At 38.1% G+C, this 12,812-nt stretch overlaps 1 protein-coding gene across 2 annotated transcripts in view; it reads right to left on the bottom strand.

The window, feature by feature from the left end:
- LOC121954631 (phytanoyl-CoA hydroxylase-interacting protein-like) overlaps positions 1-12,812 on the bottom strand; it is a 49,987-nt gene that overhangs the window by 25,799 nt on the left and 11,376 nt on the right. For both annotated transcript variants that reach the window (XM_042502265.1, XM_042502266.1), the window contains exons 4-6: positions 7,104-7,297; positions 5,695-5,869; positions 2,708-2,825 (exon numbers count right to left, since the gene is read on the bottom strand). In XM_042502265.1, coding sequence (XP_042358199.1) covers positions 2,708-2,825; positions 5,695-5,869; positions 7,104-7,297 — 487 coding nt within the window. The remainder of the gene's footprint in view (positions 1-2,707; positions 2,826-5,694; positions 5,870-7,103; positions 7,298-12,812) is intronic.

Genomic DNA, 12,812 nt, shown 5'->3' with positions numbered 1-12,812 from the left:
TATAGTATGGCAAAAAATGTCAAAAATGGCATGTCTCAAAAACAGCTTAAAACAGCTGAAAACTACATAAAACAGTGTGCTGAGGCACACCATGACATAGAATGTTGCAAAAACAAATAAAAACACCAAAATATGGCATGTCGAAAAAATGACCCAAAAAGCAAGGCTATAGTATGGCAAAAAATGTCAAAAATGGCATGTCTCAAAAACAGCTTAAAACAGCTGAAAACTACATAAAACAGTGTGCTGAGGCACACCATGACATAGAATGTTGCAAAAACAAATAAAAACACCAAAATATGGCATGTCGAAAAAATGACCCAAAAAGCAAGGCTATAGTATGGCAAAAAATGTCAAAAATGGCATGTCTCAAAAACAGCTTAAAACAGCTGAAAACTACATAAAACAGTGTGCTGAGGCACACCATGACATAGAATGTTGCAAAAACAAATAAAAACACCAAAATATGGCATGTCGAAAAAATGACCCAAAAAGCAAGGCTATAGTATGGCAAAAAATGTCAAAAATGGCATGTCTCAAAAACAGCTTAAAACAGCTGAAAACTACATAAAACAGTGTGCTGAGGCACACCATGACATAGAATGTTGCAAAAACAAATAAAAACACCAAAATATGGCATGTCGAAAAAATGACCCAAAAAGCAAGGCTATAGTATGGCAAAAAATGTCAAAAATGGCATGTCTCAAAAACAGCTTAAAACAGCTGAAAACTACATAAAACAGTGTGCTGAGGCACACCATGACATAGAATGTTGCAAAAACAAATAAAAACACCAAAATATGGCATGTCGAAAAAATGACCCAAAAAGCAAGGCTATAGTATGGCAAAAAATGTCAAAAATGGCATGTCTCAAAAACAGCTTAAAACAGCTGAAAACTACATAAAACAGTGTGCTGAGGCACACCATGACATAGAATGTTGCAAAAACAAATAAAAACACCAAAATATGGCATGTCGAAAAAATGACCCAAAAAGCAAGGCTATAGTATGGCAAAAAATGTCAAAAATGGCATGTCTCAAAAACAGCTTAAAACAGCTGAAAACTACATAAAACAGTGTGCTGAGGCACACCATGACATAGAATGTTGCAAAAACAAATAAAAACACCAAAATATGGCATGTCGAAAAAATGACCCAAAAAGCAAGGCTATAGTATGGCAAAAAATGTCAAAAATGGCATGTCTCAAAAACAGCTTAAAACAGCTGAAAACTACATAAAACAGTGTGCTGAGGCACACCATGACATAGAATGTTGCAAAAACAAATAAAAACACCAAAATATGGCATGTCGAAAAAATGACCCAAAAAGCAAGGCTATAGTATGGCAAAAAATGTCAAAAATGGCATGTCTCAAAAACAGCTTAAAACAGCTGAAAACTACATAAAACAGTGTGCTGAGGCACACCATGACATAGAATGTTGCAAAAACAAATAAAAACACCAAAATATGGCATGTCGAAAAAATGACCCAAAAAGCAAGGCTATAGTATGGCAAAAAATGTCAAAAATGGCATGTCTCAAAAACAGCTTAAAACAGCTGAAAACTACATAAAACAGTGTGCTGAGGCACACCATGACATAGAATGTTGCAAAAACAAATAAAAACACCAAAATATGGCATGTCGAAAAAATGACCCAAAAAGCAAGGCTATAGTATGGCAAAAAATGTCAAAAATGGCATGTCTCAAAAACAGCTTAAAACAGCTGAAAACTACATAAAACAGTGTGCTGAGGCACACCATGACATAGAATGTTGCAAAAACAAATAAAAACACCAAAATATGGCATGTCGAAAAAATGACCCAAAAAGCAAGGCTATAGTATGGCAAAAAATGTCAAAAATGGCATGTCTCAAAAACAGCTTAAAACAGCTGAAAACTACATAAAACAGCATGCTGAGGCACACCATGACATAGAATGCTGCAAAAACGGCTAAAAACACCACAATATGGCATGTCGAAAAAATGAGCGAAAAAGCAAGACTATAGTATGGCAAAAAATGTCAAAAATGGCATGTCTCAAAAACAGCTTAAAACAGCTGAAAACTACATAAAACAGTGTGCTGAGGCACACCATGACATAGGATGTTGCCAAAAAGGTCAAAAACACCAAAATATGGCATGACGAAAAAATTTGCGAAAAAGCAAGGCTATAGTATGGCAAAAAATGTGAAAAATGGCATGTCTCAAAAACAGCTTAAAACAGCTGAAAACAACATAAAACAGCGTGCTGAGGCATACCATGGCATAGAATGTTGCAAAAAAGGTCAAAAACACCAAAATATGGCATGTTGACAAAATGAGCGAAAAAGCAAGACTATAGTATGGCAAAAAATCTCAAAAATGACATGTCTTATTTCATTATTTACATCACACTATGTCCTTTTTTATAATGACATACTATACTATGATGGCTTTTACAGCATATGACAAGTTAGATTCACATTACATGAAAATGGATCTTTCAATGTGAGGAAAATTTTGCATTAGTAAAACAGTCCAGTCAGCAACGTCTTAAAAAGCAAATATGTTCTAAAAGAAATGTACTAAAACAATGCAGACACAGCATTTAACACAGCCAAAAAAATGGAATTTCATATGAAATGTCTCATTAATTCAAAATCAAAGAAACAATCTGAATGAAATTGCATACAACACCTCAGTAAAGACAAGGGCGGGCTGCCTACCTGGCATGGTCAAAGTACTCTTTAGTCTGGTTCCTGTAGAAGACAGAGAAACGCAGCATCCGGCCGGCGATAACCTCTGCCTTCTCCAACAGCTGGTTTAGATGCACTGTAGAATAATCTAGAAAACAGACACAACACATCACCATCAGAGTGGAAATTAATATGCGGTCAGTGTACAAATGTCATTAATAGAAATTCAATTCTTAAATTATAAAGAACAGGAGTGACTGTGTGCACAAACTGGGATGGAATATGAATTCTTCATGTGTGCTCAAGAACCCTGAGATCCTTCCATTCAGACTTCGTCATTAAAAAAAAGAAAAGAAACATTTTCAGTAAGTCCTGTAATAAAATCTCCTTTCACTCACCACCATGTAAACAGGTCTGCCAAATGGTTGTTGGTTTTATCCAAAGCATATAATGAGTTTCATAATAATAGAGGCTCTTTTATCCCATTTCAATTTTCCTACAAGCACTTGAACACACCAACAAGAATGATATAGAGGAAATTTCCCTGTGCTTTCATGCAACAATAAAGAACCTTGAATAAAAATGAAAGAAGACTATTAAGACGATTATTGATGTCACACAGACTTCGCAGAATCTTCTTTTAAATAGACATTTTGCTCATTTTTGGCTGGACCGCAGCCTGCGGTCGCAGTGCTGCACACAGGGTTCTGAGTGAGTGAGTGAGTAATTGATGGAGTTGGCACCATTGGTCAGTGAGACTGAGATGTGACATAGCTGTTTTTTTATTGGTCATTTTTCTTTCAAACTAAATAGGCAGGGAAACGGTGGACACGCAAACAGAAGCTGACAGGTCTGTATTACTGTCACGTTATTCCTTCTTCTCTGTATGCAGTGTAACATGGCAGCATGGTGGAAAAATAGCAAGATAGACAACTAACAAGCCAGCCGCGGTCGTTCTGTCAGTTTTAGACAGAGAAGAGGGAGAGGATCACCTCATCAGTTTGTTTGAGGAATAGCTGTTTCTCTAACGCACAAGCCTACATTTATTTAAACATTATTAACTGATACATGTCACAGTGTCTGAATGTGCTATTATGAAGAGAAGAAGAAAATCAGACACTGATTGAAACTGAAGTGAATATTATGTGTTACAGTGTTGGGCTGGGTGCCGCCGCAGAGACAGAATTTTCCTTTGGTTAATCAGCGGTGATAGGACCATTCACAAACTATCTGCATCGGCGGAGCTTGGCCATGAGAGGCTGCACTGCCTGCTGCCGGTCACTGACTTTAGACTTTTACTATTGTTCTTTATAAAAGCTATTGCACGTCTGTTTGTTCTGGAAGAGGGATCCTTCTTCAGCTCCTCTTGAGCTTTCTACCATTTTTCTCCTGATAAAGGGTTTTTTGGGGGAGTTTTTCCTTATCTGCTGAGATGGTCTAAGGACAGAGGGATGTTGTATGCTGTGAAGCCCTCTGAGGCAATTTGTGATTTGTCATAATGGGCTTTCTGAATGACACAGAGTTGACTTCAGACACTAGTAAAATATCAATATGGAAACATGAGCTAAGAAAAGTGAGGACTTTGTTCCAAAAAGGCACTGTCCCCTCAGTGGTCTGGAAGCGGTTCAGCTTTGCAGAGTCTGACCTCATGTGAACCACTGTCCACTTTAAAGTTTGCATAGATTCTTTGGCAACTAAAAGCAGCAACATTAATAATTTATCCAGCATCTCAAACTTAGGCACGCAGCCGAGAGGGAGAAGTGTCTGGCTATGTGAGCTACAGCAGACAGTGGTAGCTTTAAAACATCTGCTAGAAAACAGGTAATGTTACCATTAGCAGAATGATTTTACCATATGAGAAGAAGAGACCCCACTGGAAAGACATTATAGATGTGGAGGCGTTTCACATCGCCAAAGATATGGTGGCCTTATATACAGTTGAAAAGCCTGCATTGATCCACACGCTCTATTTTTTTAAGACTTTTTTTTTGCCTTTATGATAGGACAGCTTAAGTATGAAAGGGAGAAGGGGAAGGCATGCAGCAAAGGGCCATGGGCCAGAATCAAACCTGGGCCACTGCAAAGGACTCAGTCTTTATAAGATGAGATAAGACAATCCTTCATTAATCACACAACGGAGACATTTGCATTGTTACAGCAGCCAGATGCGTACAGGATAAGCAAGCAAAAGCACAATATTAATATAAAAAATGGTAAAAAAACAAAAAACAAAAAACAAGGTGCCAAACTCAACAGTTTGAAAAATATTTAGACCAACTGCACATGGAAGCATGGAAGGTAATTGCACTTGTGAAAAATTATAAAGGGGCACCCCTTTTCTTGTTTGTTTAAAGAAAAAAAATCTATTAGAATTGTAAATCAGGTGTGATGATTATTTTTCAGCCATAACACCCAACCATAATGTAATACTATTACTAAGATGATAAGCATGGTAAACATTACACCTGCTTAATATTAGCATGTTAGAATTAAGACATTTTCATTTAGCTCCTAGAGGTGAAGGATTATATGTTACTATGTTTACTATATTTAAGCATTCCCCTTCATCATATTTTTTGACCACATCCTCACTCTTTCCCTGCCTTTTCTCGTCCCATCTCGACTGCTGCTCCTCATCCCTGTCACATGACCCCCCTGATAAATTCCCCCCTCCAGTTTCCGTGTCATCATCTCCGCCCCCTTCTCCCCTCCCCCACTCTAAGCCACAAGCCAGAGATGTTGAACTTGGTGACCTCTGCATCGGAACATAAACAGCACAGCTCCCCTCTTTCTTTTAATCCCTCTCCTTCCTCACCCTCCCCTCCTCTATCTCTCCATCCATCTTCCCCTCCACTCAGTATAAATTAGCCTCTACTTAATATTCTCCCTCACATTGTGCCTTATCCTAATTCCCTCTGTAGCTGCAGTATGGCCAAAAAAATAAATCAAAGGCAGCACTGATGTCACATATCCTGAAATACATGTACTCATGGCAATGTAAGCGGCGTGTTACCCACCAGCAGTGCAGAACTCTATGATCTCACTCCACTCGGAGATGGCGTAGTCGCCGTCAGTCTGTTTTGATGCGGTTTGGACAGCCACGGTATACTCTGTGCGTGGGCTCAGGAACCAGTGGCCCCGAACCGTCATGGGCAGGGGCACTGCCTTGGCTACCAGCTTGGTAGGGACATCCTGAAGGGAAGGAGGAATGGATGGAAAAAAGAGTGAATGATTAGTCAGAAAGAGATGTTTTGGCTTTCTTTCAGCCACGTGCAGCAATTTGTAGACACCTGCCTGTAAACACACATTCAGTGTAAGTGACAGACTGCAGTTTATACCTGTAGCTGCCCTTTTGTTGATGTATGTACACTACTGTGTACACTGTCCACCCCCCTGATGCCTTGGTGGGCCTTTGCAGCTCATTGATTGGACTAGGAGCCCCTGCCTAGCAACAGAGTCAGCCCATTCATCCACCAACACTGTTGCTGCTGCACACCTAAATCAAAATACTAGTATGGGGTCGCCTGCTAAGGAATTGGAGAAACACTGCACCCAGGAAGTGACTGCAGGAGCAAAAGGAAGAAGGCTGATGAAACAAGTCTGTAAGATTGACTGACTGTCCACCGACAGAGCTGCAGTCTTCCTGCTGCTGCTGAGATTACTCTGAGTCAGTGAGCGATATTAGCCTATTAAAGCTCAGAGCAACCGCTCGCTGTGGAGCCTTTGAACAAAACCACCTTGAAGTGATTTTTTTTTTCCTTTTTTTGCCTTGAGCATGAAACAAGAGGTTATCCTAAGGTAAAACATGGTATACCTGTGTTCCAGCGTCAATCATTTTAGATTTTAAACATCAAGGATTATCATAGCTCCAGATGTTTATAGCATTACAATAACTATCTTAATCCCTAATATGGTATTGCAGAATGGTTACGGCCACAAAGGGTCACAATCTCATTTACTGCCTGTCCTCTCAGTACAATTTTCTGCAGCAACACACAGAAGAAAAAACAGAAGTGGGGACTGTATCGAGAAATATCAGAAAGGATGCTGAGAGATACCCTTTACTTTACTTTTTACTTTACTTTACTAAAAAAAACAGTATATCTTCAAAAACATCTAACACATGTAAAAAACGATTTTTATCTCGAGGAGACTTTTACCTGGTTGAATAAATGTAAAAAAATGTTTACAGCACTAATAATAATGATTGAGATAATTATCTACTTGATTACTATTGGCACACTGTCTAGTGTGTGCTCTAAGGCTCATTGTGATTTCTCAATCTCCTCACTTCAGCATATAAACACAAAGCTCTTATTGACACATTTGTTCCGAATTCTATTCTGTGAGTGTAAAACGAGAACCCTTTTGTTGAGTCAACTCCCCATAGTTTTACCTTTTAAAAGCACGCTGATTCAAGCATTACCTTGTGTTTGAACTTGTTTGAGTTTTTGTTTTCCTTCTTGTTCAGGTCAATGAAGTAGTGTGTGATGCGCTCCTTGCTGCGTGGCTCCATGTCCCAGCAGATCTTGAAGGAGTCGCAGGTGATGTTGCTGATCTTGATGTTCTGAGGAACAGGGAGCTCCTCCATCTCAGAGAGGCTGCCATCCTGGGATTTACCTGTGAAAGTGGAAAAACAAAAAGCAATGTTGCTATAATCAGAAATAACAATATATGATTAAATGATGTGGTTCATACTTACTATATGAATCCTTTTAGAACACTAGAGCTGCAATAATTAATTTATTAGCTGTCAACTATTAAATTATCGCCAACTAATTTGATGAAGGCTCTGTTGGCTTGAGTTTATTGTATTTTATTTTGTATGTCAAGAAACTATATAACACTGTAATGCTGGAGTTATAAATAAAAAAGAGAATATAAAGGAAAGTAAAAATAATAAAATAATATAAAAAAAGAAAAAAGATAACGGAGACAAATAAAAGCAACTGGTTACATAGATATAATTTAATGGGACATCATTCACTAATAACTAGTGACATTAAGAAAAAGAAATGAGTTGATTTTTTTTTAAATTTGCATTTTAAGAAATTAGATTACATTATAATACTGGAGTTGTAGGTCATAAAAAAGAAAAGGGAAAGAAAAGTTAATAAGAAACATAAGATAAGAAAAAAGGTAAAAGTCAAAACTAAAAAGAATTTTAAAAAATGCTTACATAAATATCATTTCACAGGATATAATTTACTCTTAACTGATACATTTAAGTAAGTAAAAAAAAAGTCAAAATTCTCTAATTCTAGGTTCCTCTGGTTTCTCTCTGATAGTAAACTGAAAAATAATTTTTAATTGCAGCCCTATACAACACACATTGTGTTCTGTAAAGCTTATCTAAAATTTGCTATTATCTGAGCAACTTGAGGCCACATTAAATTAGCAGCACACAGCTTTAAATATGGTATCTCCGCCCAGCTTTTAGTCAGCCCCCAGAAATACCTTTTTTTATTTCTTGTCTTTCTTACTGACTGTAAACCCTCTGTACTTCAGCAGTTTCCCAGTAATTATTCCACAGACATTACTGAACATTCAGCATATCACACACAGCGAGAACTGCATGCATCCCTGACTACCATATATGTTGCCATGGAAACACATCAGCCACTCATACACACACACACACACACACCTATCTGCTTTCCAGAACATACGTGGCATTAAATATTTCAAACTCTACTGATTAAATTTCCTCTCCTCTCGGAAGAGATGGATCCATTTATAATCAGCAGTAAGAAATAAAAAAATACTCTTCCACACTGCAGGCGATACATATGAGCAGTAACATTTAAAATGCTGCTGGATGTTATAGAATTTGAGCCATTCATTGAAGGTAAGTAATTTGGGGTTTTTTTTGGTCACTGCAACATTATTTTTCATCAAACAAGTTTATGAATCTTGTTTTTTTTTTTTTTTTTTGCATAGATCGTATGCATTACTCAGGACCTGTACAGTAAGCAGCATAATATGCAGCAAAGGCGTACAACCCCCAAAGTGCACACTGAGGCCACTGAAAATGCCCAAACAGGGTTGAATGAAAGCTTTGTCGAATTAGGATGAATATAGACTTCGCGTCACTCTCGGGGACGCCCACTTGGCAGGGCAACAATGTGTTTTCTGTGCACGCTCTGGGGGTCTAAACATGAGAGTGAGTAAAATACAAGAATTTGGGAGTAATGCACAACACGACTGGACTCCATAGAAGAATAAACAATGGCAGGAGCAGCGGAGCATGGAACATCCATCCCCACTCATCAGCTGAGAGAAGGTGGCATAAAAGAGTTAACCCATAATTGGGCTGTGTGAACTCTCCTGTCTCGCCTCCACACAACACTCCAACAGAGGAAAGTTTGTAGGTTGATTCATTTTTAGGTAGACAGGAGGTAATCCCTACACCCCATGTGCATGTTGCACTTCAGAGTTGGGAAAAAAGCAGTCTAGCTTTACCATTTTATGTGAGCTTGGCTCTTTTTTTCACATCATGATGTTGTGGCACCTGATACTTATTCCCTGTTTACCACTTGCTTTTCTGTTATTTTATATGTATCTTTATGTGTTTTATGTTAACAGACAACCCCTGATCCAATTGAAATAATTTCTGTTTCTTAGTGAGAAAGGCACAAGCTCCCCTGCAAGTCGGCCCATATAAATGGGGTTCTGGTTGCATTCTCCAGTTTGCGACTGAGGGACAGTCAATAAAAGTGTTTTTTTTTTTATTTATTCATGCAGAATAAATCTTTGGTATTTTTAAAATATGTATACCCTGAGTCTGCTGTGATTCTTGGGTGCAATATCTTAAAACAAGATAGAATTGTATGTTCTTTACCACCAGACTGGACCAGACCCCCTGCTTACTTTTTTCCTTATCCCTAGCTCCTAATCACAACTAGCTGATTAACAAAAATAATCATCTTTAACCTAAACAGAGAGACCTCCTGTCATTACCTGCTTGGACCATACCATTAATATGTCTTTTATATACTTGTGAATTTGGAGTTAAAAAATTGCATTTCAATGATGAAGAGACAAATCTTCAGGATTTGTTTTTATTTTTACTAATAAATCCTCTTCTTAAAGTAAGTCATTGTATCTAAACATAGAATTTACTTTGTGAATTAGGTGCATGGCTGGTATTAGATTTCAGTAACATTGAGGTTAGGAGATTTCTAAGTATGTAAAAATGTAAACAGGCCAACAGCTATATCCTCAGACCTCAGATCTTTAATGCTGGTTCACATTTAAAGCCAATCTCATTATTCTTAAACCCCACTGAGCTGATAAGTTTGGCTCAGACTGAGAGGGTCAATGAGGACGTGACAGAGCAAACCTCTGCAAGTCGGTGTGGACAAGACAGTGATGTCAGCACTGTGACATCCCACCTGACACTTTATGTTGCTGACCTTTAACAAAAACGAGAAAAAAAAACTAAAGCTTGATGTTATTCTTTAGCACTGGCGAATAATAAAATATACTGCACAAAAAGGAAGTGAAATTTGGTCAAGGATTTTAAGTTTTTAACGTGCTTAAAGATCTGCACTCTTTTCCGAGTTTTTCTTATGAAAATGACTTCTTAGCTGTCGGCAAAAAGCCAACATAAGACAGTTAGAGCGGAGAGCACTGGTGATAATATTAATAACAGAAAGGGTTAGTTCTGAATTTTAGAAGTGGAATTGTATGAGGTAATTATCCATAGTCAGTGTAATATTTCACTGCTTTACTTTGCTGTCGGACAGCCCTTTCCAAAGCAGAACTCAAGCTGTTTTATTGCTCTCCATAAAGCCACCAGACTCCACTGACAGAAACCATAATTTTACCTCACAGAACATCGGAGTTAATGCTCTAATGCTGCCTAAACCGGTCAGTTAGTCTGCATATTGAATGAACTTTGGGTGCAAATTAATGTTAGAGCCATAGCAATACATTGCTTAGTTTCCGTGCCAGTTAGGGGGTTAGAGGAATATTTGCAAGATCGATAACATAGGGTTTTCGGGGAAGGCTTGGCTCAGTCATGAAGAGGACATTAGGCAGGCTAGGGGGGGTTGTATGCAGTAATGTCATTATGCAGAAACTTATTATTATTATTATTATTACTATATGTCAAGTCATGTGGGCAAATGTTTTTAGAAGGGCTGAGAAAAATAGCATTTTGACGTAAAACATACAAACTCAAACCAAAATTTGAACGTTTGGATTTGAGTACATATGGATAACTACTGCAGAATTACATTAAAACCTCAGAATAAAAAAAATAAATAATTAGCATGGACTGCCTTTTAAGTGAAGATTTTTATTTTCATTTTTAAAAATGCACAGAAAAAAATGTATAATAAAAAATGTATAATATAATTTCAAGTGTGAACATCATTACATATTTTATGGGAAGCATTACAACTCACTGATCTTTTTACAGCTTTTTTTTCGCTGATTCATCACAAGCATTCATTATTAATGAAAGATGATAAACATCAGTTTCCAGCTCAATCAACCTATCCCAAACTTTCACCACTTCAAAATGCCATCAGTATATGACACAGCGTAAACACTGATCAAAACCAAACACCAAACATAAAAACCTGCTAACTCAGATGCTGTGTTGTGCCTGAAGCAGAGTAACGTCCTTGTCCTTAAAATGTTAATGTCAACACTGATTTGTCCCTAAAACATCTAAAAGGAGACCTCATGCCGGTCTTTGCCCTCCCACCTCCTTGCGACTCCACAGTGCTGATTTAGCTCCTGTTTACTCTAATGCTCTCCTAATTAACCTGCAAATGGAGGCATTACACCGACACAGTGGAGCTTTACAAATGCAGTCAAATATTGCTTACATAATAGTCTTAAGGCTGCGCAGTCAAGCTGAAAGTGATGTTATCAGGGAAAACAGGCTCTGAAGGCTTTAAGGTTTACTGGGGAAAAAAAGAGTCAAAGGAAATGCTTGTGAGACAAACAGACAGAAATCTCCAAACCCACCAGTGTTCAATTCTTTGTAAGTTTTACAAAACAATGTGAATGTCTAAAAAAAAAAAAAAAAAAAATATATATAGCGCCCCCCCCCCCCCTTCGGTTTTGGATATCCGATAATAACCTCCAGCTAATTTCATTTCAATTTCACCTTTTTTGGCAGGACGTTTCTTGCCTGGCTGCCCATTATGTTTTTCCTGTGTTTGTGAAGTAAACCAAACCAATTTTCTCAGCTTTCGAGGTTTAAATGCTAATGAAAGGTGTCTGAATGCAGCACAACAAAACAGATCCAGTTTGAAGGGTTAAAGAATTAAATCTGGCTTTTAATAGGTTTCTGAATACACTCACACAATGTGCACCAGGTAGTCTTGCCTGCAGGTAAATACGGTGCTAATCTGCACTCTGTATCCTCTGGGAGTCTGCGAACGCAGGATGAAAGACAGGGGAGTGAAAGCCAAGCAGGATGAAGGTCAGGCGGTAAGGGAAACATTTTACAATCTCACATGGGAGGCCTACATCCTCAGTCTGACATATATTTATGTGCTAGTGTTCTACCTCGGCTCTCATGACTTACACTGTAGCTAATATTAATTCTGTTGACCCATAATTTTAGCCTGGAAGCCATTATACTGTAATGAGTTGTCTTAAAATTTATTGCATTGTATTATAATCCTGTGCATGAGGCGGAGGGATGGGGATTTTTGCCTCATCATGATGAAGCAAAATGAGTGTCAGTTTTTTGAGCCCTCACTTAGGGGCTTATGAGCACAGATTACTCCTGCTGTGCACACATGTACAGCGGGTTCAAGATGACATAGGAGCACCGCACATGTATAGCGAAATAATTACATTTCAAAAGATGGATTGAATCTGCTAAGCTCCATCAAATGGACCTCATTGGGCACTGGCCTTTTAACTCAGCTTGCAGTCAAATGCCACAGTGTGGAATAGCAATAGATGCAGAAGGATCAATAAAAATCTTGTTAACATGCGTACGTAGGACTGTCCTAATGGCCCTCTGTAGTAGGATTTGTTCCAGTCACACCTGGCTTGATGCTGTGAATTACTTTTCAGCACTCTTTACTGGTGAGAGGAAGGTGATTTGATTTCCATTCACCTGCATAATGTAAATGTACTCTCAGCGGTGGCCGGCGATAAAAAA

The sequence above is a fragment of the Plectropomus leopardus genome, chromosome 15 (assembly GCF_008729295.1).
Source record: "Plectropomus leopardus isolate mb chromosome 15, YSFRI_Pleo_2.0, whole genome shotgun sequence".
Lineage (NCBI taxonomy): Eukaryota > Metazoa > Chordata > Actinopteri > Perciformes > Serranidae > Plectropomus > Plectropomus leopardus.
This window is presented reverse-complemented; position numbering and strand designations above follow the sequence as displayed.